The sequence below is a fragment of the Myotis yumanensis genome, unplaced genomic scaffold, assembly GCF_028538775.1.
Source record: "Myotis yumanensis isolate MYYU_CA2020_CCGP unplaced genomic scaffold, mMyoYum1.0.hap1 SCAF_2, whole genome shotgun sequence".
NCBI lineage: Eukaryota > Metazoa > Chordata > Mammalia > Chiroptera > Vespertilionidae > Myotis > Myotis yumanensis.
In genome coordinates this window covers 136,213,967-136,241,628 of record NW_027223753.1, presented here as the reverse complement: position 1 = coordinate 136,241,628, position 27,662 = coordinate 136,213,967, and the positions used below count along the sequence as shown (strand labels likewise).

The 27,662-nt window shown below is 38.0% G+C and overlaps 1 protein-coding gene across 4 annotated transcripts in view; it reads right to left on the bottom strand.

Moving 5' to 3' along the window:
* The window catches only part of EPHA6 (EPH receptor A6), a 945,921-nt gene that overhangs the window by 289,101 nt on the left and 629,158 nt on the right, over nt 1-27,662 (bottom strand). For all 4 annotated transcript variants that reach the window (XM_070406043.1, XM_070406044.1, XM_070406045.1 and 1 more), the window contains one exon: nt 670-778. In XM_070406043.1, the coding sequence (XP_070262144.1) occupies nt 670-778 (109 nt within the window). The remainder of the gene's footprint in view (nt 1-669; nt 779-27,662) is intronic.

The following is a 27,662-nucleotide window of genomic DNA, read 5'->3' as shown; positions in this document are numbered from 1 at the left end:
TTAACCATCATATCTAAATTATCACAGTCTAGTTAACATAATTTGTGTATTTGGAGTTAATATCACCTTATAGTACTCATTGAACTTTAATAACTGAATAATCTTTTTAGGCTCCAAACTGATTGTCTTTAAAGTGTATGTAAGTCCATGAAAGAGTATTATCAAGATATCAGTGCCCCCAAATTCATAATGCATGGGCAGCACTTATGTTATAAATGGCAATGAAAATATAGTAGGGTTTATTCTAATATAGATTCTTTCAATATGTAATGGATTGAAAATAACACATTTCTGTAACACTAAATTGATAAAGAACTTTCATATAAATTGTTCAATCTCTGTTACATTTTCTCTAAATCCCTTTTATGGTATAATTTGGTAGTAGTAAAGGAAAAACTCAGAATTAACTTATCAAGTAGAAATGTATCATTTACAGCTTTCACAGTGTTCTTATCAAGTCCCTGGTTGCCTCATTTTTCAGGGACCTGTGGATACAGAGAATGAGCCATGGTGGTTCTGTCATCTTACAACATTCACTCTCAGAGCAGAATGGACCCTGATCCCTTTTTCTCTCAGGTGTGCTTTGTTACATTTAAAAACATTTTAATACACAGTATATTAAAAATGCTTTCCACAAATCTTGGGAATGATTTGGTATACATCAGTTACCTGCCAGTGATTAAGAAGAACAAAGTAAGAATGACAAGGAGAGTGAATCCCCCGACAGCCGCGGTGGCTATCACCAGAATCTGCCCCTGTTCCGCCGCCATATCAGAAGCTGAAACACAGACACAAGATTAAAATTTCTCGGGATGACATTTCATTACCAAATTTACTTTACAACTTAGTGTATGCCTGAAAATGTGGAAATGGATTCCCAAGACCCCCATCATATTTGCCCTTTATTGTGCACACAGGATGCAAACCCAAAATAAGTGTTTAAGATAAAGGTCATAACCCACAGCTAACCCTTTCTTCTTTTTTTCACAAAAATACCAATAAAATGGAGATATTCTTAATAATCTACCTCTTAAGATTAAGTATATGTTGAAAATTAAATCAGCAGATGGACTGAAGTGTTTTGTCTACATAATTGCTAATTTATTTCCTTAAACACTTTGGTCAACAAACAAGGCTTTACACACTGTTTTGTTGTCTATTTCTACGAAGTAGAAAGAGAATCACCATCTTGTATACTTGAAACCTATATAATATTATTAACCAATGTCACCCCAATAAATTTAATTTTAAAATTGAAGGAGAAATAAAGATTTTATCAGGTGAAAAAAAAGATTGCTTTTACATTTAACAGTGCTTAATTTAAGTTTAAAGTTATAAACTCCACCTCCACAGCAAAAGGGTGTACATAAATGGTACTCAGATGTTTGGCAGTAATTAAGAATATGCTATTTAAAAGCTTCCTTTACTGATGAAAAGACTAGATAACATATGGCAACAACATATTACTTCTGTCATTGATAAAATCATTTCTTAAAACTGCATGGGCTGCCTTTTAGAAACCTTTAAAATATATTAGTTCAATTAGTTCATTAGTACTTCTTTGTATTACTGAAATTTTAATTGGATATAATGTTCTTGGTATAGGATATGGGCAATTGCTTAATAACAGTGGTAAGAAAGCTGAAACCCAGAGAAGTTAAAGAACTTGACCAAGCTCATGTATGATCATCACCAGAATTCAGGCTTCTAGATTATTGTTTTATTATTTCCTTCCTATGCTATTAGTCACAGTAATAATTCAGTTAATTATCAATATTCTAAAATATTAAATCAATCATTCCCTTTAATATTCTTTAACTTGAATAAAGCTTGATTTTTATTTTGATCACTATAAAAAATTCATTAACCTAATCCTATATAATAAAATCCTAATATGCTAAGTGTCAGGTCATCCGGTTGGCCGTTCAACCAATCAAAGAGTAATATGCTAATTATATGCTAAAGCCACTCAACCGCTCGCTATGACTTAGACTGACCACCAGGGGGCAGTTGACTGGTCAACCAGTCGCTATGATGTGCACTGACCACCAGGGGGAAGACACTCCGACCGGTAGGCTAGCTTGCTGCTGGGGTCCAGTTGATCGGAACTGAGTGAGATGGGCCAGACACACCCTGGAGCCCTCCTGTGGTCCCTCCCCAGCTGGCCAACCTCCTGCATCCCTTCCCAGCCCCGATTGTTCACTGGTGGGGTCTCTCGGCCTGGCCTGTGCCCTCTCGCAATCTAAAACCCCTTAGGGGATGTTGGAGAGCCTGTTTCGACCCGATCCCACAGGCCAGGCCGAGGGACCCCACTGGTGCATGAATTTGTGCACTGGGCCTCTAGTCAGTTTAAGCAGCAAATTGAATCAAAGAAAGAATATAACTGACAAGCAAACCACTTAATTCCTTACCATATTAATTTATTAAATTTGAGTAGTTTAAGACTTCTGCAAAGTAGCTCTTTCTCTGAGAATCAAGCATGCTGTATATCACATATAAATTTATATACAGAATAATAACTTCCTCATAAAAATGCATATCTACTAGAGAATATCATAGTATTCTATGACTAATTCATAGTGACTAATTAAATGTTATTATTGAGTCAGTAAGAATCTAGACACAGCATTTAAGATGCCTCTTAAGAAATCCATATTTAAATAAAAACAAAAGTCATTTATGTTTAGTTTGCAATAAGAAATGTATTAAACCTTGGAATTAGATTTTAGTCACTATGATTTAATCAAGATATTTTCAGGCAATTTATTTGAATGTTGAGTTTTTAATCTGTACAGAGACAAGCTAAATAGTTGCATCTTATCCAATATATAATATAGTAAAGACTTTTTTTGACTGAATTTCCTAATCTTCAAACTAGCATTGATATCATGGGGATTAATGAATGCTGTAAAATGTCACATTTTCTCATTAAAATTATTGGAAAATACACTGTATGAAACAGATATTATAGGAAACAACATTAACTATTTGAAGATAAAGAAAATAGAATTTAAAAAGAAAACATTATTTACTTAGCAATTGCTCAATTTATAAAATATGTAATATTGTTTAAGACTTTTAAGCCTGGAGCATATATTCTCATGGTAGTCAGGTAGTAAGTAATTTATTGAGACCATGTATACAAAGTTCAGATGGAGGAGGAGATTATGTAATTGGGTGCCTTTTGAAAATCAGATTGCCTTGTTTTAAAAAATTGTGTTGTCTTACTTGAGTAATAGCTTGGTAAACTGCCTATTTTACTAATATATCTTCTTTTTCACTCTTGTGATTACATATTTATGAACTTTGCTTTAATTGAAATTTTAATTGAATAACAGAATATGAAGTTGTGACACTGAAAAATGCACAGTCCTAATTTCCTAAATCTCTGCACTAAGAATCCTAAATACTAATCTCTCTTTTTTTTTTAAATATATTTTATTAATTTTTCACAGAGAGGAAGGGAGAGAGATAGAGAGTTAGAAACATCGATGAGAGAGAAACATCGATCAGCCGCCCCCTGCACATCTCCCACTGGGGATATGCCCGCAACCCAGGTACATGCCCCCGACCGGAATTGAACCCGGGACCCCTCAGTCCGCAGGCCGACACTCTATCCACTGAGCCAAACCGGTTTCGGCACTAATCTCTTTTGTAGAGAATAATAGTAGCCCGGTACATGAACACTAGTAGCCCGGTGCATGAAATTCGTGCACTGGGGTGGGGGGGAGAAGGGGCCCCTCAGTCTGGCCTTCTGAGACCCCTCAGGGAATGTCCAACTACCTGTTTGTGCCCACACTTTTAACAGATAACAGCTCCATTGTTGTTCCTTTCTTATGCTTAAAACCATTGGAATTAGTAGGTATTCAAAGTGTGTATACATTTTGGGGGGACACCCTGTATATCTCTAGTCAGTGGTAAAAGAAACCAACAGCAGATTTGGAACCCCCAGACAGGGAACCTTGCTCATTCCCCACATCTCTCCCCACTTCACTTTCCACCTTCGTGGGCAGCAGGAGAATCAATGTTTTCTCTCATTAATTCAGAAAAGCACGTCCTGTCACCTGTTGCCTTGCAGGAGTGTGCTAGGCCCCGGCCCCAAGCAAGCGAGGCTCAGTAAGGGCAGCCTTCGCTCATGGGTGCTGGCACCCAAAGTGCACATTCCTCCTCTACAGTCGCCCCGACTATCCCATTGTTTCACTGAGAGGATGGAATTCCTCTCTGCCTCTGGGTTCTTGATTTTGAATGCTGACCGAAGGCACCTCAGCGAGGGCTGCCCGTGCCCACCAGGTGTGTCTATTTGCACCTGCTCCTGCCTCAGCACCTGCATTAACTCCCCAGAGGTGATCTCATAGCTGCACTGGCCTCCATGGGAACAGGGCATCACCACTCTGCCCTCTCACTGTCATCTCACAGGCGCCCACTCTCAGCACCCAGAACACCCAGACACTCTCCAAAGGATGTGAGCGCATCAGAGGGGATGTGTGCACATCCTGTGGGGGTGTTAGGCATGCCGGGTTGATGGAAGTGCGGTGGAGAGGCGGGGGGAACTTGTGCAAGCCTTGGTTTGCAACTGTTGCAGGCGTGGGAGGGTGACAGTGTGCTGGGGGATGTTCGCATGCCAGGGGGGATGTGCACACCGGAGGCCTCTGGCTTTGCAGATCCGCAAACCCCTGTGGTGCGGCCAGGAGGACGTCAGTCTGGCCCGCCACGGTGGCTGTCCCTGCGATCCTGCACCTTCTGGGCCAGGAGGCGGATCTTGCGCAGTCACTCCTGGGTGCTGATGGCTGTCTCCCCACCGTGAAGGGTCATGGATCTGAGTCCCAGGACCATGCACAGCCTCAAGCGCTGCCCCCCTGCCTGGCAGGGTCAAAGATCCATGTCTTGATCCCGTGGACAGCCTCAAGCACTGCCCCCCCCCGCCCAGCAGGGTCACAGATCTGAGTCCTGGACTGCAGACAGCCTCCCGTGGTGCCCCCTGCCCAGCTGGGTCACAGATCCAGGTCCCGGAACCTCGGACAGTCTCAAGCACTGCCCCCCGCCCAGCAGGGTCACAGATCCGGGTCCCAGACTGCAGACAGCCTTGCCTGCTGCCGCCTGCCTTCAGTATGCAAATTAGCCGCCATCTTGTTGCTTCAGGGTGGGGGTCCCCACTGGGGTGCCAGGCCAGTCTGGGTGAGGGGCTGAGGGGTTTTCAGGCTGGCGGGCGACTGAAGGTCCAAACCTCTCCTTTTTTTCTTTTTTCTTTTTTATTCTGGCATTTATTTACCTTCTATGCCTGTCACTGGAGCTGAGAGCCGGCTTTCTCTCTGAGGCTCAGCTGCTGAAAGCAGGTTTCTGGCCTTTGTTTACTTTGTTTACCTTCTGTATTCGAAACAATGTTGCGGTCTTGCTGGCTGAAGCCTGGCTGACTAAAGCTGGTTTCTGGGGTTTTGTTTAGCTTCTATATTTGTTACAATGTTTCAAACTGCAAGCTCAGAGGCCGGCAGCACAGGCGGGAAATCTTGGCTTCCTCCGTCACTGAAGCAAGGAAGCCTCCTTGTTCGCTTCAAGCTGCCTGGCTGCCAGCCGCCATCTTGGCTGGCAATTAATTTGCATATCTCCCTGATTAGCCAATGGGAAGGGTAGCGGCTATACAGCTAATTACCATGGTTCTCTTTTATTAGATAGGGTATATATATATATATATATATAATTTGAAAATAAAAGTGTATAATGTGATGCACTATTATACTGGAAGTAAAAAGCTATGAATGATGGGATGAGGTGATTATGAATACATCAATGTCATCATCATCATGAAAAACAGCCACTATTTATTTATTAGCAAACTATCCTTTAGCACTATCCTCAGTGGTTCAAATTCATTATCCAATTTATCAGCACAATAGTTTTAATAGGTAAGTTATATTATTATTCTTAGTTTAAGTGGTTATATATAAGGGTGTCCCAAAAATGTATACACACTTTAACAGCTGATAGCTCAATTTTGAAAATGGAATGTATTTTAATAAACACTGCCTTTATAATTATTCAAAGTGTGTGTATACATTTTGGGGGGGATACCTTATATTACTTGCCTGAGGTCATACTTCTTGTACACAGGAAAACTGGATATCCAACTCTGATTTGTCGGGCTTCAAGCCCATACTATTGACAGATCATTGTACCACCATTTTCACTAGCAGAACAACTGGCTAGATCCAGCTATTTTGTATGCCCTAGAACAGGGGTGGGCAACCCCTGGCATGGGTGCCAAACATGGCATGCCAGTAACTTTTGCTGGCATGCGAAACCCTCTCTTATAATCTTCAATTTACAATTTTTTTCTTGATATCGATTTTTTTATTTTTCAGATAAATTCAGTGTAGGTGCATCTTAGATAAATAAATAATTTTACATAACAAGTTATCTTAAAGACCATAGACATGGATTGACGAGAGAGGAGAAGAGCAATTTCTATGCCTCTGCCTTAACTCTCCCTGCCTTCCTAGATCCGACCAGTGTTTTGGTTTCATCCACATACACTTGTGAATCTTTGTTCTCAGTGATGAATTTTGTTAAGTCTCATAATAGGAGTAGCCTGACGTATGAAAGTAGTAGCTCGTGCATATCTCTGAAGGTTACGAAATATAAACCTGATGTAAAATCCCTGTCATCAGTGATGCAGCAGCAAAAGTCCCACTGATAACATCAAATGGAGTCATAAAGTTTTCTGTCGGACTATCAGTGTACATGTATACATTAAAAAAATAAAAGTATTTTTCATCATCATAGACTGTGTTTTTGTCGCTCGAATAAATTTTATTATTTCTTCAAGGTACTTTACATACGTACACCTTAAGAGATATCAAGTAGGCATAACATGTTCTCAAAAAATTAGGGTTGGCACGCAGAAGAATTTTGAGTCAGAGATTTTGCTGGTTTTGGCACGCACTCACAAAAAGGTTGCCCACCGCTGTCCTAGAACAATCATAGCCTTGCTTGATCTTGGTTTCATGTATGTAAAATGAGATTGTTGAAGTAAATATCCTTGTCACAACATTTCAGAACAATTTTACTATGACATTGTGTTACAGATTTGCTAGTTGATATTTGGTTCCATACAGAATGTCCACTGAGACACTTGGTCCATGTAACTCCATCTATTGAAAAAAAAATCCGCATTATTAACCAGTACACCTGGTAGCTGGTCATAGTTGGTCTTATCCAAAATGTCATTAAATAACACATTTAACTTGTTAAAATTTTGTTTATGTTATTTTTGTTATGATTCATGTTCTAAGAGTAGATGTTTTCAACAGGACCAAATATTAAGGACCAGTTGGCATGGATCAAATATGCTCATGGACATTTTTAATAGGACCAAATTTCAAAGACCTTTTGGCATGGACCAAGTGTCTCTGTGGTTATCCTGAATAGGGCCAAATATCAAGAATGTTTTGGTGTGGACCAACTGTTTCTGCGGACATTTTGGGCATGAACAAATGTCCTGAAGGATGTTGTACAATCAGATATCTAGAAGAATAAGGTTTGCCATGTGGAATAGGAGGAACACTCGGGACCTGCTGCAGCTCTTGGTCTTGATGAGATTAATTCCTACCTTCTTATCATATTGGTGTTGATCAATCACAGAGCCCTGTCTTTATCTCATGATAAAGTCCAAAGCCCGTAACTTTGTTAAAAAGGCTCCATATGAATGTCTCTAGTATGTATCTCCAGATTCATCTATCATTCTCCAACCATACTGAATTTCTTCCAGTTGCGTGAATGTGCCAAATTTGCTCTCGTGAATTCCTATTCAATCCTCCTACTGAACTTCACATAATTTGTGAAGCTTTATTCACTAAAGTATCTGTAGTAAGTAGAATAATGACATTCCCTTTACCCTCTCCCAATGAATTAGATTAAGAATATCATTCCTTCTGGATTAACTGGGTGGGCCAAAATCCAACAAGTGTCCTATAAGGGACAGAAGAAGAGAAGACAAAGAGGAGACATCCATGTGAAGACAGAGGCAGAGACGAGTTGTGCAGCTACAAGCCAAGCAATGCCTGGAGTCACCAGAAGCTTGAAGAGGCAAGGAAGGATTGTCTCCAAGAGCTTTAGGAGAGAGTATGCTTCCGGCCTCCGTAACTGTGAGAATAAATTTTTGTCATTTTAAGCCATGAAGTATGTGGTAATTTGTTATAGTAGTCCTAAGAAATGAATATAATAGTAGCCCTAAGAAACGAATATAATATTCAAGCTACAGGGCCTGATACATGAGTAAATGAATGAATAATTGTTTACATTGGATGATTCTGGTAAGAAAAGCTCAGATTAACCTATGGGTAATCTGCATCCTCACTTTCCTCTTGATATGTACAGAAGATTTACCCTGAAGGTAACTAGACTATGTATGTGACATAGGTCTACCCAACATAATTTTAATTAGAAGAATCCAATTATTCTGTATGTTTGAAAATAATGCTTCCCAGAAGGCAGGGGATACTTGAAAGTACAGATTTCCACATTTAATCAAATTGAGTAGATTAAGCTTAGAAATATGAAGGTTAAGAACTTTTATTTCATTCAACAAATGCTTATTGAGCACCCATGACAAGGCAGGCACTGAGATGGACACTGAGGATACAGTGATGATCAAAGAAGACAGTTACTGATTTCCTAGATTTACAATTGGCTGGGGAAGACAGACAATGAACACATAATTACAAGTATAAGAACTTTTACAAAAGGGAAATTTCAGTGTGCTCTGGAAGAGAATAAGCAGTCCCTGGTAGTGAGTCCACAGAGTGGGAATCTGGAAATATAATGTGTTAGATGAAGGAGGAGGAGGGGGGAGTTGTTCCTTGGTTAGAGGCCTCAAAGATTTTATTGATTTAACAAATATTTAGACAAATAAACCATGTAATTATCTACCAAATGGAAGTACAGTATAGCTACAAATTTCTCTGTGATGTAAACTTGTCGGTTAGCACCATCTATTCATTTTTTAATCCTGAGAAGATTATTTCTAATTAGTTTTGTAGAAGAAAATAAATACGATAATTTACTCACATTAAGTTACTCCATAGAGGGCAAAGGAAACACAATGAAATCCATATTAAGAAAAGAAGCATATTGTCTGGCTGGCGTGGCTCAGTGGTTGAGTGTCAACCCATGAACTAGAGGTCACGGTTCAATTCCAATCAGGGCACATATCCATGTTGCAGGCTTGATTCCCAGTACGGGGTGCGCAGGAGGCAGCAGATCAATGACTCTCATCATCAATGTTTCTATCTTTCTCTCCTATCCTCTCTTTGAAATCAATAAAAAACATATTTAATAAAAAAAGAAAAAATTGTATTTGTGACTGGTTGGTTGAAAATATCTCTTTGACTAATGGAATGAGGTTGTAGTCTTAGAAAAATATAAGTATATTAAAATGATACATTTCATTCTATGGGTTTGGAAAGAAGCACACTTCCTTAAGAGGAAGCAATTTCCAAAAAGAGTTGCAAAATTCATACTGAACAAAGACTTAACACCTAGAAAAGGCTTGGTATAAGTCAGAATGGCATTATTAAGTTAGGTTTACTTTAGTTATTTCTATTATTTTAAAAAACTGAAAAACTGAAGTTCTTTACTTGGATTCCAAATACTTTAAAAAAAGATAAAAAAAAATATAACATCTTCTGGAAAGTATGAGAAAAAAACATTATGGCTATTTTTAACCAGAGAATTTTCTTCTATGGAGGCATAAGATTTTTGTCTCTTCGTAATCAAAATTATTCTAGTTTATATTTACATTTCAAAGTAAAATCTGTCACATTCTGTGTCATTTTCTGTGGAATACCTTTTTAAAGTTAGCTCTTTTCTGTTATGAAGATCTTTTTAAAATAATTGAAGAAGGCAGTTACATGATTCTGGGTGGGAGGAGTGTCAGAATAAAGTATTTCTCAAAATGCTGCTCAGTGAATAAATGGTGTATATTTGCTTCATATTCACATGTTTTATTTAAAACTCGCAATTCTTGATGAAATGTAAAAATTTCAAGTGATATTATCTCATCATTTTACCCAAATGATTTTTTAAAACACAGCAAAAATCTCAATAAAGTAATGGAATGACAGTGCCCAATAGATTAAATTAATCTTAAGGTTACTTGACCAACAATACAGAAAATCCTTAGCATTTTTTTTTCCAGGAAAGGAAATTCCCCTCTCAGGTCATCTATTGTAATCAGGAATGATATAACCCTATGAAATGAGGCACATATACAGTATAAAGACATAGCAATATCTACTGGAGATGAATCAATCTATAAAATCTCAATATAAAATCTCAATAACATGGTATTGTAGACATAAGAGTGTGAGATATGAATGAAAGCTGAGGAAATGTTTCTCCTAGAGATGAACACAATCATGTGATTTTGTAGATGATGTTATTTTCTTGGATACCTGGGCTTAAAAAGTGAGATCTTCATTGCTTTTACCTTTCCCTAAAACTTTAGGTCCAGAGTCAAATCTTTATCATGTCTTATATTATCTCACCATTACCATGGGCACAGCCTCATTTCAGGGATCAGTCTCATATGAATAGGCTAGTTTTTGAATTTTCTATTAGATTACCTTTCCACAATGTTTCTTCCCAATCCATCCTACATTGGGTGGCCAGAGAAGTTTTCTTCAAATAATAAATAAAAATATTTATCCTCAACAAAATCTTAGCAAATCGGATCCAGCAGTACATCAGAAGGATCATACACCATGACCAAGTAGGATTCATCCCAGAGATGCAAGGATGGTACAACATCCGTAAATCAATAAATGTGATACATCACATAAACAAATTGAAAGAAAAAAACCACATGGTCATATCAATTGATGCAGAAAAAGCATTCGACAAAATCCAACACCCATTTTTGATAAAAACTCTCAGAAAGGTGGGAATAGAAGGATCATACCTCAACATAATAAAAGCCATATATGACAGGCCCACAGCCAACATCATACTCAATGGACAAAGACTAACACCATTTCCCCTAAGAACAGGAACAAGACAGGGATGCCCACTCTCACCACTCCTGTTCAACATAGTACTGGAAGTATTAGCCATTTCAATTAGGCAAGAAGAAGAAATAAAAGGCATCCAAATTGGAAAAGAGGAAGTAAAACTGTCCTTATTTGCAGATGACATGATATTATACATACAAAACCCTAGAGACTCCATCAAAAAGCTACTAGACTTAATACATGAATTTGGCAATGTAGCAGGATACAAAATTAACCCCAAGAAATCTGAGGCATTTCTATACACCAATAGTGAACTTTCAGAAAGAGAGATTAGAAAAACAATCCCATTTACCATCGCACCAAAAAAAATTAAGATACCTAGGAATAAACTTAACTAAAGAGGTTAAAGACCTCTACTCAGAAAACTACAGGACGTTGAAAAAAGAGATAGAGGAAGACATAAAGAGATGGAAGAACATACCATGTTCTTGGATTGGTAGAATCAACATCATTAAAATGTCCATACTACCCAAAGCAATCTATACATTCAATGCACTTCCCATTAAAACACCAATGGCCTTCTTCAAAGATCTAGAACGAACTCTCCAAAAATTCATCTGGAATAAAAAAAGACCCCGAATAGCTGCAACGATCCTGAGAAAGAACAAAGTAGGTGGGATCTCAGTGCCAGATATCAAGCTGTATTACAAAGCCACTGTTCTCAAAACTGCCTGGTACTGGCACAAGAACAGACATATAGATCAGTGGAATAGAATAGAGAGTCCAGAAATTAGCCCGAACCAATATGCTCAATTAATTTTTGACAAAGGAGGCATGAACATACAATGGAGCCAAGACAGTCTCTTCAATAAATGGTGTTGGGAAAATTGGACAGATATATGCAAGAAAATGAAACTAGACCACCAACTTACACCATACACAAGAATAAACTCAAAATGGATAAAGGACTTAAATGTACGACAGGAAACCATAAAAATTCTAGAAGAATACAAAGGCAACAAAATCTCAGACATATGCCAAAACAATTTCTTCACTGATACAGCTCCTAGGGCAGTTGAAACTAAAGAGAAAATGAACAAATGGGACTACATCAAAATAAAAAGCTTCTGCACAGCAAAAGAAACCATTAACAAAACAACAAGAAAACCCACCTCGTGGGAAAACATATTTGCCAACGTCATATCTGATAAGGGCTTAATCTCCAAAATTTATAGGGAACTCATACAACTTAACAAAAAGAAGATAAACAATCCAATCAAAAAATGGGCAAAGGATCTAAATAGACACCTTTCAAAAGAGGACATTCAGAAAGCCAAGAGACATATGAAAACATGCTCAAAGTCACTAATCATCCGAGAGATGCAAATCAAAACAACAATGAGGTACCATCTCACACCTGTCAGAATGGCCATCATCAACAAATCAACAAACGACAAGTGCTGGAGAGGATGTGGAGAAAAAGGAACACCTGTGCACTGCTGGTGGGAATGCAGACTGGTGGAGCCACTATGGAAGGCAGTATGGAGGTTCCTCAAAAAATTGGAAATGGAACTCCCATTTGACCCTGTGATCCCACTTCTAGGAATATATCCCAAGAAACCAGAAACACCAATCAGAAAGGATATATGCACCCCGATGTTCATAGCAGCACAATTCACCATAGCTAAGATCTGGAAACAGCCTAAGTGCCCATCAGTAGATGAATGGATTAGAAAACTGTGGTACATCTACACGATGGAATACTATGCTGCTGTTAAAAAGAAGGAACTCTTACCATTTGCAATAGCATGGATGGAACTGGAGAGCATTATGCTAAGTGAAACAAGCCAGTCAATGAAGGAAAAATACCACATGATCTCACTCTTTCATGGATAATTAAGACCATTACAAACTTTTGAACAATAATAAATACAGTGGCAGAGCTGCCTCAAACTGATTGTCGGACTGCAGTGGGAAGGCCAGGGAGGGTTGGGGGACAGGAGGGAGGGGAGTAAGAGATCAACCGAAGGACTTGTATGCATCCATATAACCATAACTAACGGACATAAGACACTGGGGGGTAAGGGAGGGCAGGGGCTTGTTAAGGGTCGGGGGGAAAAAAGGACACTTATGTAATACCCTTTGTAATACTTTTAGCGAAAAAAAAATAAATAAATAAAAAATTCTATTTAATAAATATGATAAAAAAATATTTACTGTTGTTTATATAATTTTCCAAGTATAGGTCTTTTATATCCTTGGTTAAATTTATTCCTAGGTATTTTTTTAAGCAAATGTGAATGAGATTGTTTTATTTTTAGTTTCCCCAGGGATGAAGGAGGATAGATGGAAGTGGAAGAGAGCATAGATGGGATAAATGGTGATGGGAAGATTAAATTAAATTAAAAATAAAATAAAATGTTCTAAGACATACACACAAAAATAGAGTCTTCTCCATTGCCTAGAGAAGTGGTTCTCAGCCTCCCTAATGCCGCGACCCTTTAATACAGTTCCTCATGTTGTCATGACCCCCAACCATAAAATTATTTTCGTTGCTACTTCATAACTGTAATTTTGCTACTGTTATTAATCATAATGTAAATATCTGATATGCAGGATGTATTTTCATTGTTACAAATTGAACATAATTAAAGCACAGTGATTAATCACAAAACAATATGTAATTATACATGTGTTTTCCGATGATCTTAGGCGACCCCTGTGAAAGGGTCGTTCGACCCCCAAAGGAGTCGTGACCCACAGGTTGAGAACCTCTGGCCTAGTGGGTAAAATATCCCATCGCAGTGGGTACACCATTCTTAGAGATGTCCAGGCCTGAATCCTCTGACCCAGCCCTCACACAATTCTCTCTGGCTTCAGGTTGATCATCAATCCCGTCATTCTTAAATTTTAAGTATTTCTTAGATTCAAATCCATTTTATCCTATTCGCAAAGTTTCAATGCTCATCTTATTACATACATTTCAATTCAGCTAGATGGTAACTTCAATTATGTGGAAAGCAATAGAGCAATGGCATATTTGGTAATATTAATGTTAAAAATGTTCTAGTTACAGAAATGCTCCTTACACATTTGTATTTTGGCATTTATTCAGAGATAAATTGATAGAAAATAGCAAGAGTTAGAATCTTTATTTATGTATCCCTGCCTAGGCTTTGAATGAGTAGATATTTAAAGGAAGAGGTATTGGCATGGTATTGTATTAACATTTTTCTTTTACTTTCCTTCAATATGTGTGCCATCTACGAACAGGGAAAATACCTCTAAGATTGGTTGGGGGTGGTGGGGAGAGAATGGTAAGAGATTTTCTGTTCTACTCAAGTAAGCCAGTTCTCAGATGGATGGAAACAGAGCTCATGGATCATTTCTGTTGAAGTAGAGACCCTAAGATGGGATTATGCTTTTTCAGAAAGTGATTTCACAGCTGTGCTCTCTGACACTGCTCTGCCACTTCTTCAGAAACAATGCAACACGCTACATCAAACTGTGGCTACCTTGGGACACAGAAGATTTCAAGATTCATTCTTCTTGATGACCTTAATTTACCTGTCAGACAAAAATGCCAAATGACACAGAAATAATTGAAAAATGTAAGTTTGGTACAAATGCACAGGCAGAAGCATAGGCAAGCAGTGCAGCATGATGAAATACTTTTTGCCTTTTTTTTAAAAAAAGAGAGATTCCTTAATAAATGGTCAAGGTGCCTCAATAAATGGTCAAAGTGCCTTGCTGCAGGTAGGCTTCATGTGACAAATATCAAAGAACAGAGAAAGGAGAATGAAGCACTTAAACACCCAGAACTTCTGTTAACGTTTTAAATGTTCAGTATTTAATTTGTGATTATCTATATTTCATATTGTTCCTGGCAGCTGAGATAGGTCTTTGATAACACCTTTTTTTTTGCAATTGAACAACTTATGTCTTTATACATAGATACATATTTCATCCTTTTATTAAAGATCCAGTGTAGAATGGAATTTTTTTACAAATTTCATAAATTCCCTGGATCATTGACCTGGAACCAAAGATGTTCAAATTGAAATACTATTCAACATATACCATATTAATAGTGGGTATTTGCACATTGGCAGGCATATATATTCACTGAAGTTATAGCTTCTTAATATAACCATTAGAATTATTTGAAATAAATAGTTTGCAATTAAATGTATTGCCATTAGAGATTACAAATTTCTTAAGGTTTATAAACTCAAATATTTTTTAATAGTTTTTTTTATTGATTTCAGAGAGGAAGGGAGAGAGAGATAGAAACATCAATGATGAGACAGACTCATTGATTGACTGCCTCCTGCATGCCCCCCACTGGGGATCGAGCCTGCAACCCGGGCATGTGCCCTTGACCGGAATTGAACCCGGGGCCTTTCAGTCCACAGGCCGGCACTCTGTCCACTGAGCCAAACCACCCAGGGCTAAACTCAAATATTTATTTAGAGTCTATTTTTCATAGAAAAATATTGAATGAAAATAATCTCGATATAAAATACACATTATTTAGGAAAAGTTCTAGAAAATTTCTTGAGGAAATTCTCATTCATCAACTCATTATTCATTCAAAACAACAAAAATATTATTAATTTAGAATGTGCTATTCACTGTGACATAGGGGCTGGGGAGACAAACTAAGGCATGGTCAAGGTGCCTTATTAATAAATGGTCAAAGTGCCTTGCTGCAGGAAGATAGATAAGTAAACTTTAATTGTAATGCGGTAGAGTTGTTTCTAAAATGGAGGTATGTAGGAAGGTGATGTGGGGTAACCTCATAGGAAGAAATGAAGGAAGGTTGTAAAAGAGGCAATTATTGAGCTAAACCTGGAATGATTAGAACTAATTTGCAAGTCCCTAAGGCAGTGGTTCTCAACCTTCTGGCCCTTTAATATAGTTCCTCATGTTGTGGTGACCCCCAACCATAAAATTATTTTCGTTGCTACTTCATAACTGTAATGTTGCTACTGTTATGAATCATAATGTAAATATCTGATATGCAGGATGGTCTTAGGCGACCCCTGTGAAAGGGTCGTTCGACCGCCAAAGGGATGGCGACCCACAGGTTGAGAACCGCTGCCCTAAGGTCATGAGTAGGTGTTGGGACATTCTAATTGGAAGAAACATCATGAACATGGAGACACAAAACAGTACAGCATCTTTAGCAGTTGTTTCTATGTACTTTGAGATGTCTGAGACATAAATCAATAAGCAGAATAGGAAGCTTGATTGAGAGGCAAGGGATGTATCATAAAAATTAACGTAACATCAGTCGATCAGTATGCTAGTGTTTTTCACAAGTTGATGGACATGTGAGTTCACTCAGAATTTCGATGTTTACTGGAGTTATAAACTCCTGTAAACATGTGGGAAGACCCTGTCTGAAGATTAGTCCTACAGAGAAGAAAGCAAAGCAGACACTGAGGATGTACTGAGGACCTGCTTGGAGAGCCTGGATTTGGCTCAAATCTCACCCTACTCTTGACTTTGCAGTTTACACACAGCAATAGTCTCGCTTTTCATTAAACCAGTTGGGGTTTTGTCACTTTGAAATTAAGAGTATTATTTAATATAATGAACCAGGGAGGAAATAATTTTACTGTATTTATCTATATTCATATCCTAAAATGAGAGGAAAGAAGGGTAAGTGGGCCTTAATATTTCCAAACTAGGTACTAATAACTTCTCTTTGCTTATTATGTTGTTTAAGCTGGATGCTTTCTATCTCAAGGGCGTTTTAGAAACAGTATTACGCTACCACTTTCCACTATTACTTTCAAGAAAATATGATTGTTTTGCAAGTTAATCTCTCACTACATTTTGACTCAAAAGTGAGGCTTAGTATTGTGATTCTGAAAACGTCAGAGTAAATACCCCTCTAAAAATGAACTGTAGGGGAAAAACTTCCTGACATACCCGTTCCCAATTTCATGTAACATAAAACAGTGGTGTTTTATTTATTCATCTTTTAAGCGAATATCCTTCACGATTTGATACTGATTATAGACAAATTGGGTATGTGCCATCTTGATAGATAGAAAGGTAAGCCTCTTCCTATATGCTGATGACTGGGTTTCATTTTCAACAACTAGAATTGATTTTTGGGTACAAATAATTCTGCATCCTACTGCAGCGAGAAAGAACTGCGCGTTATCAGCTTTATCAAAACTAAAATCATTTTCTCAGAGACAAAAGGCAATTGATCAAAACTCTACAAAACAAGACAACCCATTCCATTTTGTGCAAGTACACGTTTTCCACGGCTTATCCTGGTAAGCACACTGCAGAACTCTGCAGCTTAATATGACTTTTTTCCGCGGGAGTATTACTCCTCGGGTGTCTTTTTGATGACTTGGAACACCTGCTCAGAAAATTGTCCAGGCCACAATCATCTTTTTTCCACCACATCCTGTGGTGTGGAACTCTGCACTTTCAATCTAGAGTGTGCCTAATTGCGGGAGGAGATACAAATCTGCTTCCTAAGGACAATCTTTGCATTGCCTGCAGCCTAGTTTAGTGCAAATACGGGGAGGTTTTATTTTTGCATGGGCAAAAATATTGTTTGGGCATCTCGGCTTCAATAGTAGAAAGATTTCTGTATTTCTTCACCTTATTTTCAAAGCATTAGCATAGTCTGCCAATATGGAGGTAGAGAATTCACATTCTAAGCCTTATGTAAGACCAACTTGAAAATTCTTAGTAATCATCTTTGAGGATATCTAATTAGTCCTGTCTGAAACTGTCTCTGCCCTCAGGGTAGGGCCTTGGAGTACTGGTCTCTTAGGCCAACCGCATTCTTTCAGGAATCTGGGACAAGGATTCACAGTCAGTTTGAATGTTTTGGCACATGGATTAAATGAAGGGAACATGTGAACTTGCAAGCTATGGGGCAGATCGCTATCTTTTTCTAAATGGACATACATAGATGCAGGTGAAACTGGTCTGTAGAGAGAGAAACAGAAATGAATGGCTGTGTTGACCAAGATAGGCGGCCTTTCTTTTCCAGAGCCTTCCAGTTTCTTATTTCAGTCCTTTTTGAAGCCAAGGTTTATTACACGTTTCCACCGCAGTCTTGTCTGAAAAATTCCTGTATCTCTTTTTGGTAATCTAGCTCGTGATATATTTGGAATTAAGGGATTTAGAGTATTCCAATTTTCAGTTCCTGATCAAAGGACAAAATATTTAGAGAATATATTTGAAGGGTTATTCTTTTCATTCACTTCCTAGTTATATTTTCCCTTTTTGAAGTCTTTATGCAGGTGATGTACTAAGTAACCTTCCTTCTTCCTTCCTCTCACTTCCACCATGGAAACATCATCTTCAGTCAGTGACACTTTACCTTTATCTGCGTTTACCAAAAGCTGTGGTCAGAAAACACCATATGAAACAAACTTATGCATTTGTCAAAAAAACAAAACAAAACAAACAATTCTGCTTGAGGCCACTACCCTCAGTGCCCTCGATCTTTTCTACAGCCTTTGTGCTTCCTATGATGAGGGCCTGGTCACTTCTCCGCCCCCTGGCTGCTGCCAGAGGCCCAGAGGCAGGGATGGCACCTGTGTGGTGCATCTCTGGTCATAATTATCAAATGGAACTCTGCTCCCTCTTGTTGTTGTTGTTTTTTAAGATTTTAAATTGATTTTTAGAGAGAGAAGAAGGGAGAATGAGAGAGAGAAAGAAACATTGATGTGAGAGGGAAACATTGATCAGTTGCTTTCCATATGCCCCCTACTGAGGATCAAACCTACAACCTGAATATGTGTCCTGACCAGGAATCAAACTAGCAACCTCTCAGTGCACAGGATGGTGACCAACCAACGAAGCCAGGGCTTCCTCTTGTTTTTATGGATCACCTTTCTACTTCTAGCTCTAATTTATTAAACATTTTGTATATGTGTTTTAAGCTGACTCAAATATTTTTAGGAAAAATAGAAATGCAAGCAAAAAAATCAACATCCTTCTAGTTAGTCGAGCTTTCTAAGAAAGCATCCTAATCAAAATGAAGAGCAATTTAAATATGCTAAGATGCACATTTATTAACATGTTAACATATATTTGGAAAAAGTCAGGCTAGTTACTATTTAAAACATTCAGCTTTTTTCCTAGAACATGAAATTTGATGTTACTTATAATACTTTATTTCTAATGTGTGTTATTAATGATTTAGATAAGGTATACATATTTGGGTGTGTTCTATTAAACAACATTCTTGGTTAAGTAATTTTGGATGGTTAACCACAAAATGTCATAGATGTCACTTATATTCCTTTTTAAAACACAATACTTACCAGATTGACTAATTCATGTGCTAAGTTCTTTTTTTTTTCTGGCAATGGAGGTGCTTATATCTAGCTTCAAGTAAGTTTTTCTATATTGCTTTCTTCTGTAGATTGACAAAAAGTATCTTTCTAATTGTTATTTTCCAAACTGAATTTTGCCATTCTTTACCTGTTCTGATCTCCCAACTTCTACAGTATAAACTATGGGAAGTCTTAAGCTAAGGGTATGTATGCGCCTTCCTTAACTATCTTCCTAGTCATGGACCAAGGAGGATGCTCCATCCCTCCTTACATATGCAAGTCCTTGGGCCTTGGAGGCCTCTCGAGATCAGTGACCAAAGCAAAGGTAGAATTACCCCATCGATTTCTTATTTACTCACTCTACCTTTCTTTCCAGTAAAGTATTTCTCCCTCCATTTTAAAAGCATTGGTGACATGAACACAGTTTCATGTACAGAAGGTTTTGGTTTTTTTAAAATAAAAACTCATTAAACTTATCTTGCCTTATTCTATTAATAATAATCTCAAGGGTAATGTAAGTTTGATCATGAATAATATGTTTTTACAACCTTTAAAAATACTGCTGAATTCAACTAAGAAATTGTAAAGGTACCTAACTGTAACAATGTGTGTTAATTGGGTATTTTACTGCATGTTTTTGGTTAATACAATATGAAATATATCATCCCAGAGGACATTTAATCAGGAAGAGAGAGAGAGAGAAAATGACAAAGACAGCTAGCTGGTTATAAAAAGGTGCATGAAGCTCCTAAGATCTATGAATACAGTGAGAAGGAGCTCCAGTGGCACAATCGGTTAGTGCGCGGGTACTTATAAATACAGTGAGAAATGAGTCTCTAAGGGAAAAGAATTAGCTTTCAACAATTTAACAAGCATGTCAAACTCATGGCCTGCAGGCCACATGCAGCCCACAACAAATATTTTTGTGGCCCAGCCAATATAATGATATGTAAGAAATATTTTAGTAAAAATTTCGTAACTTAATTTTTACAATATCCTGTTATACATAACTAGAGGCCCAGTGCATGAATTTGTGCACAGGTGGGTTCTGGCTGGCCAGGGGGAGGGGCTTTGGGAAGTTGTCTGGCCAGTCCTGCATCCATCAGAGTGTGGGGGACAATCGGGCGGGCTGGCCGAGGGAAGTCCCGCCCCTGGTCGAACTCCCGGTCAAGGAGACAATTTGCATATTTGCCTTTTTTTTATATAGGATTATTAATAACAAACTACAATGTTTGCTAATGACTGGTTACTATAATTGTGTTGCATTCATGTCCCTCTAAGCACCTTATATGCAGGCGCACCATTTCTCTCCATTGATACTAGCAGCAAATATTTTAGCAGCCAATTGCCACATCATTAGTCTTGTACTGACTTGTTTGGTGTGCACAACAGGAAATATTTTGCTTTTGGAGAACAAGAAAAATAGATTTATTTGTGTTACACTTATTGATTTGTACAGTTATTCAGTGTCTGATAAGTTAATGTTCAAGAAAAAATATTAATTTTTATTAAAATGTTCTATTTATTTTTTAAATATATTTTTATTGATTTCAGAGAGGAAGGGAGAGGGAGAGAGAGATTGAAACATTAATGATGAGAGACAATAATTGATGGGCTGCCTCCTGCATGCTCCCTACTGGAGATCAAGCCCACAACCCAAGCATGTGCCCTTGACTGGAATCAAACCTGGGACCCTTCAGTCTGCAGGCCGACGCTCTATCCACTGACCAAAACCAACTAGGACTAAAATGTTCTATTTTATGTTAATGACTAGAGGCCCAGTGCATGAATTCGTGCATGGGGGCTGATTGGGGCCGGGCTGGCGGGGGGAGTGGAGGCGGGAGGTTGGCTGCCTGGCCATGCCCCTGATCGGGGTGGGGAGCTGGCTGGGGGAGGGGCCGTGGGAGTTTGGGGGAGCCCATTGGGGTCCTGATTGAGTCAGTTGGCTACTGTAGTGCACATCATAGCGACCGGTCATTACTTCGTTCTGGTCACTTGGCTTTTATATATATAGATTATTCATTTATTTCAGCATTATTCTATAGAAATAAACCTACATTTCTATGAAAATTGAAGCTTTTATTTTTTTGTGGCCCACATACACTTAAACCTTGTTTATTTGGCCTGTGTTAGCCTTTGAGTTTGACATGCTTGATTTAGACTGATACAAAAGGAATTATGAGCTGCAGTTCATGAGAGAAAAAAGAAGAATACACTTAAGGCAATTAGATAACTCCAAGTCTTTTTGGTATGTTCCCACTTGGTGTTTTTTTTTGCTAAGCAACTTGGATTAATTTGTGAAAGGATGGAGTAGCCCCCTTCTAGTCATTATGCAAGGTAAAAATGTGATTTTATGAAAGTTCAGTATTCTCAAAACTGTATCTGTCCTATAATTTGAAAAAGTAAAATCCTCCCTCAAACAAGGTAGTCTGGGCTTATCACTTATAGAATAGTATAACTAATACCTATTCTGAGCCAAATATAATTTCCAATATTAAGCTAAGTTTGATTTCTCTTTGGATTGCTTACTCCTGTGCAAATTGGTGGGAGAGTTATTTATTTAATTGTTAAAAAATTTATAGTGGGATAGGTAAACATAAGTCTTGTCATTTTTACTTAAAAACTGAAGAGGATTCACAGAAGGTACTATAAGGGGCATTCTTTTTTTTGCTTTTTAAAATTTTTTTCTTCCTTCTTTATGGAGATGAGTGGCAGTTGATTCACAGTACAGGCTCCTTCAAAAATCATACTGTCCTAAGGGAGGAAGTCTTTCTCAGAAGAAGGGTAGTTATTGTTATAATAACAAACACTTTCAGAGTGCTTACACATGCCGTCTGCAGTCCTAGACACTTTCAATGTGTTAACTTTTAAATATTCACAACAATCATATCAGATAGTACTATTGTCTCTACATTGTAGATGGTGAAACTGAGGCTGAGAGAGGTTAATTAACTTGCCATGGTTATGTGGACAGAAGTGGTAGAATCAGACTTTTAGTAGAGATAGCCTCGTTCCAGCGTGTGAGTTTATAACCATTCTGCAATATTGTCTGTTGGCACTGAGACCTTTATTGACTTAAGCATTTAAAAGAAAAGTGGCCCAACCCATAAATAATTTGGTTACAATAGAAATGGGAAGGACCATGGTTCTGGAGCCACAAAATGATGTGGTAATGGGACCGATGGAGGTTCCCTGACCTGCCTACTGTGCTGGTATCTCAGAAGTTCGAGTGTGGAGTGTCCTTGGCTGAATCCAGTTCTCCAGCGCTTAAGCTTTGGAGGCCAACTCATTTTGGGGAATCCCACTCACCTTTGTAAATCACCTATAAAAGTAAACTAACACCAAGACTAGCCAACTAGTCTTAAGGGTAAGCTTATAGGCATGAAGAATAAATGTCAAAGAAAAGAATCAGGCAATGACTTGATTACTATAATAGGATCTCTACATGCAAGAAGATAATAAGGAATATTGTTTTGTGTTTTAAAAACAATTTGGAAGTTGTATGATAGAATTTTAGGGTTGAAAATAAATACCAATAATGTCAGTATTAAAATCAACATTTCCGAGCTCTAACCACACGAGTACGCACTGGAAACTCTGCTACGTACTTTACATGCATTGGATCATTACGTACATATAAGAACACTAGAAAGTGGGTGGCATTCATATCCTCATTTTTTAAGATGTGGAAACTGAGGCACAGAGTGGTTAATTGACTTATCCAAAGTCTGATACCTACAAGTGATAGGGTCAAGATCTAAATCCAGGGTTAAGTCCAAAGCTTCAGTTTTTGACCAAAATTATTCTTCACTAGTTTTCTTTAGCTGTCTCTTTATTTGCAGAGTATCCGCCAAATTGAATTGCATGAATCAGTTGTTATCATGAAGAATTTCCTTGTTCTTTCTGCTTATTTACAGTCTTCCTTTTTTTCAAGGCCAAGTTTAAGGCCCTCCTCCATGAAGTGTTTGCCAGCGGCCTAGCTCGCAGTAATAATTAGGATTATAGTGATAGTTAACGTTTAATGATCGCATTAGGAAGTAGGCACTCCCTATCCTCCTCCTCAGCTTCACACTTCTCCAGAGCACCTCTCATCATCTGTCTTACATGGGGTTTCCTGGGACACAGATTCTGCAATGGAACTTGGCATGTAGCAGTTTTATTGAGGAGTCACCTCAGCATGGACATGTGGGGCAGTGAGAGAACCAAAAATGAGGAAACGGAGCAGTTGAACTGTGAGATGGTAACTACAAAATCTCAGCAGACATCAGGGAGTTCTGAGCTGAGATGGCCCTTTTAGGTTGCCCTGACTGAACAATGAGACTAATCTTTGTACCACACATTGGCCAGTCTCGGAATCTGCCCGGCTCCTGGGGAGAGGGAATGACTGAGCATGCAGCTCTTCTTGAGCCAGCAATGTCTGGTAAACAATTCAGTAATGGGCCTTCAACGGCAGCACTCCCATTGGTGAAGAGAGTAAGTACCTGGGTCCTGAAGCGGGGATCTAGGTAACATACCATCCCTCTGCAGCTTTTATTTGTTTGTTGTTTTCCTCTCTCCTCTCTAGAATGTATTCTCTAGCATATGAAGGATCTTTGTCTATTTCTGCTATATCCATAGCAGGTAGAACAGCACTTAGTACAGAGTACAGACTGGGTTCTCAAAAATATTTTTTGAGTGAATCAGTGTACAAACAAATGAATACGTTTCCAGTTTACTGATGACACTAAAGCCTAAACAGACTAAATTGCTTTTTGTAGGTCTTACTACATAGGGGGTGGCAGAGTGTGGTCTGGCCTAAGTCCTTAATCACTTTACTAGGAACTGTCCTGTTTTTAGAGCAAAGGAAGATAATTTAGCTCATTTCCTTTATTTTATTGAGAAAAAATTAATGTCTAGAATGAAGAATATTCATAAGCCAAAATACCAATTGAATCGTCTAATTGAATATATCATTTTGCCTTTACCTATTAGAACATACAACCAAGTAACCGAGCCTGAGACAAGCCACATCTTCGAGTGGCAGAGTAGTCGGTGTCTAACATACCACCTTTACCTTTATGATATCTAGATTCATGAAGTTTCCCAGATAACTGAATTTCTAGGACTTCTAAAACAGACCAATTATTGTAAAGAGCTTGAGATGGGATGGCTGAGCTCCAGTTCCTCAGGAGGCTCAGTAGCAGGTTATTTTTCACTGTCTTATAAGTCCAGAGACCAAATATGAACTGTCAAGGAGAAATATGTAGGCTTACATGCTGGCAGAGGGCAAGCATGTGTTAGAATTTAATAATTCCCAAGGTTCCAGCACCTTCGGTAGGTGAACCCTTAAGGCCAAAACTGTCTCCAGGGAATTTTGAAATTATGACAGCAATGGGTGTGACAATGAAAAAGATATTTGGAAGGTTTTATTTTTAGTGTGAATAAAATGAAGGTGAGGAAATAATTAGATGTGTTAGCAATGGTTCCAGAGCAGTCAGTTATGGGAAACTCACTCAGACTTCTTGCTTGTCTCCAAAACTATAGATAACTGGAAGAAAAGAAAAAAAAAACACTGAAAAAAAAAGCTAAAAAAAAAAAAGAGAAGAAAAAGAGAGAGAAGTTTTAGCCTCAGTAACAAGATAAGGGATGGCAGTGCATGGCCCCTGCCTAAGACTCCAGCTCTTTGTCTCATATTTCCTGTACCGAGATCATCACCCCCATCACTCCTTACCCCTACCTGCCCTTGTCCTCTGAGGAAACTGCTGGGTCTCTAACTATAGTGTGCATCAGATCACGCTGAGGGCTTGTGCTAACAGAATGCTGGGACCCACCCCAGACTTAATAGGTCTGGGGTGGGGTCTGAAAATTTGCATTTCTAATATGTTGCCGATGGTTCTGGTACAGGGCCCACATTTTGAGAACCATGGATCTAGCCTTACTGGAATTCTTTCAATTACTAGAAAGTTCCATACTCTTTTTTATCTCTACACCTGCACCCATGCACCCATAAGAGAACAAAAGCTCTCCAATACTCTTACCCCACCCCCCACCTCACCTTCCATCCCCATCATTTTTATGGCCAACTTTTATTTAACTTTAAAGTCTCTTTTATTTTTTTAATTTTTTAAAAAATATATTTTATTGATTTTTTACAGAGAGGAAGGGAGAGAGATAGAGAGTTAGAAACATCGATCAGCTGCCTCCTGCACATCTCCTACTGGGGATGTGCCCGTAACCAAGGTACATGCCCTTGACCGGAATCGAACCCGGGACACTTCAGTCCTCAGACCGACGCTCTATCCACTGAGCCAAACCGGTTTCGGCTAAAGTCTCTTTTAATGTATCACTTCTTTTTGGAAGCTTTTCTAGATGATAGTTTGGGTTTTTCTCCTTGTGTTCCCAGAAACATTACACACAATCCTTTATTATAATTTTGTTTAATTTTCTGAACCTCTCATTAGCTTTTGTGAAAGCAGGAAATAAATTTATTCCTTGTATCTTTGAATCCCTAGTGCTTGCCTCGATATCTGGCCCATCCATTAATATTTTTTTATTGAGTTAAGGATTAAATAAATAAACATAATATTCTTCTGCTTGTTTTCACCTTTGCTGCTTCCTTTCAAGTGCCCTTTACTTTCTCTCTCATTGTGTCAAATTCAGAACAAAATTTATATTAAATTTAGAAATAAACCCTGTTCACTTCCAAGGATAAGAACTCATGTAACAATATTAAAAACATTGCCAATTTTATTTTTTTCATCTCAGAATGAGAACAGGATGTATGTATAAACACAGAGTATATGAATACACACACACACACACACACACACACACACACACACACACACACATATATATACCAACTTCAGTAAGTAATACTGCAATGTTTACCTTTTACAAATATGCCAAAATTGATGTTGAAAAAAACATTTAGTCTTCTCTGGATTTGTATCCAGCAAATATAAGATAACTACTTAATTTAAAAATAACTGTAGTGCAATAGCATTTTTTAAAGGATGCTCAGTTTTTCAAAAGCATAAAAGAATATAAAATTCAGTTCGTGTGAATCAGCTATTTTATATCTGGTGGTAAAGTTGCCATATTCTGCAACTTCTCCTATCGTTACAGCACAGTAATGTGCTCACGCATGTCACACTCTGGTTTGTGCACACACAGCTAAATCTTTTAAAAGGCTCCTGCTATTTTGCCAAAGATTCTTGTTACCCAATTTAAATTCACTGAAATACTGTTTCTCTTGAAAAAGTAAATTGTAATGCAACTTACTGTGTAATTCTCCTGCTTCTTAATTCTCCACACAGGTCTTGGTAGAACTGACTGGATGTATTTTATAAAATCTGTCCATTCAGTATTGTGGCTTCACAATGAGATATAGCAAAAACAGACATCTTGCATTGGGTTAGCACCAATTTTAAAGATGTGACATTATATAAATTAAAATTATTTTATTTCATACTGTTCAAATAAAAATTCAAACTATGTCTATGTTTTTACACAGGCAGGTAATATTTAGTATTTATATATTTTGTATAAAATACTTTTCATCTGATTTGGGCATTTTGACAATTCTTTCATTGAACTCTCAAATTTTCAGCTCTGGAAAATGACAAATTATCATGTGCATAGAATTCAATCGGAAATAGGAAGTGAAGCTGGGGACCAAGGCCCTGCTCTGCACCCTCCTGGCAGTCTGTAACTTCCCAAAGGAAAATTTATCCCGGCACCATGATTTCTACCCTTTTCTTCTAAGAAGCTATGTATCTCCACTAGCAGCGCTCTACAGCTAGCTGGAACCCCCCTGCTACTTTACTAGTAAGACGTGATTTCAGAAGTAACCACTGACCAACACAATACTCTGAATCCTGTCTTGCGTTTACTAGCAGTACATGGTTGTGCAACAGATGAAAGTGAAAGGTCAACCACAATTAAGAATCACACCAGCAGTTATGAATAGACTTCATATGATTATATTGAGATTAGGTTTTCTTCACTTCGGCCTTGATGCTTTTCTGACAACTAAAATATGCTGTTAAAAAAAACACACTTCAAATTATAAGTCAATAAAGCTGATTTGTGTCATCTTGAGACACCTCTAAATCCTCAAGTACTAATATGTTTTTCCCTAAATTTGGAGCAATTGAAATGTCTAAGAAACATTTTTGCTCCCTAGAAGAATTCAAGGTTGTAAAGTCAAACAGTTTGACAGAAAAATTCAGGCAATTTATACGATGGCTGATAGAAATAAATCCATCTCATTTCAAATCAAGTCAATTTAAAATTAGACTTTGAGAATGACATAAATAAGGAATTCTTACAAGAGTCTCTAGTGTGGCTTAGTGGT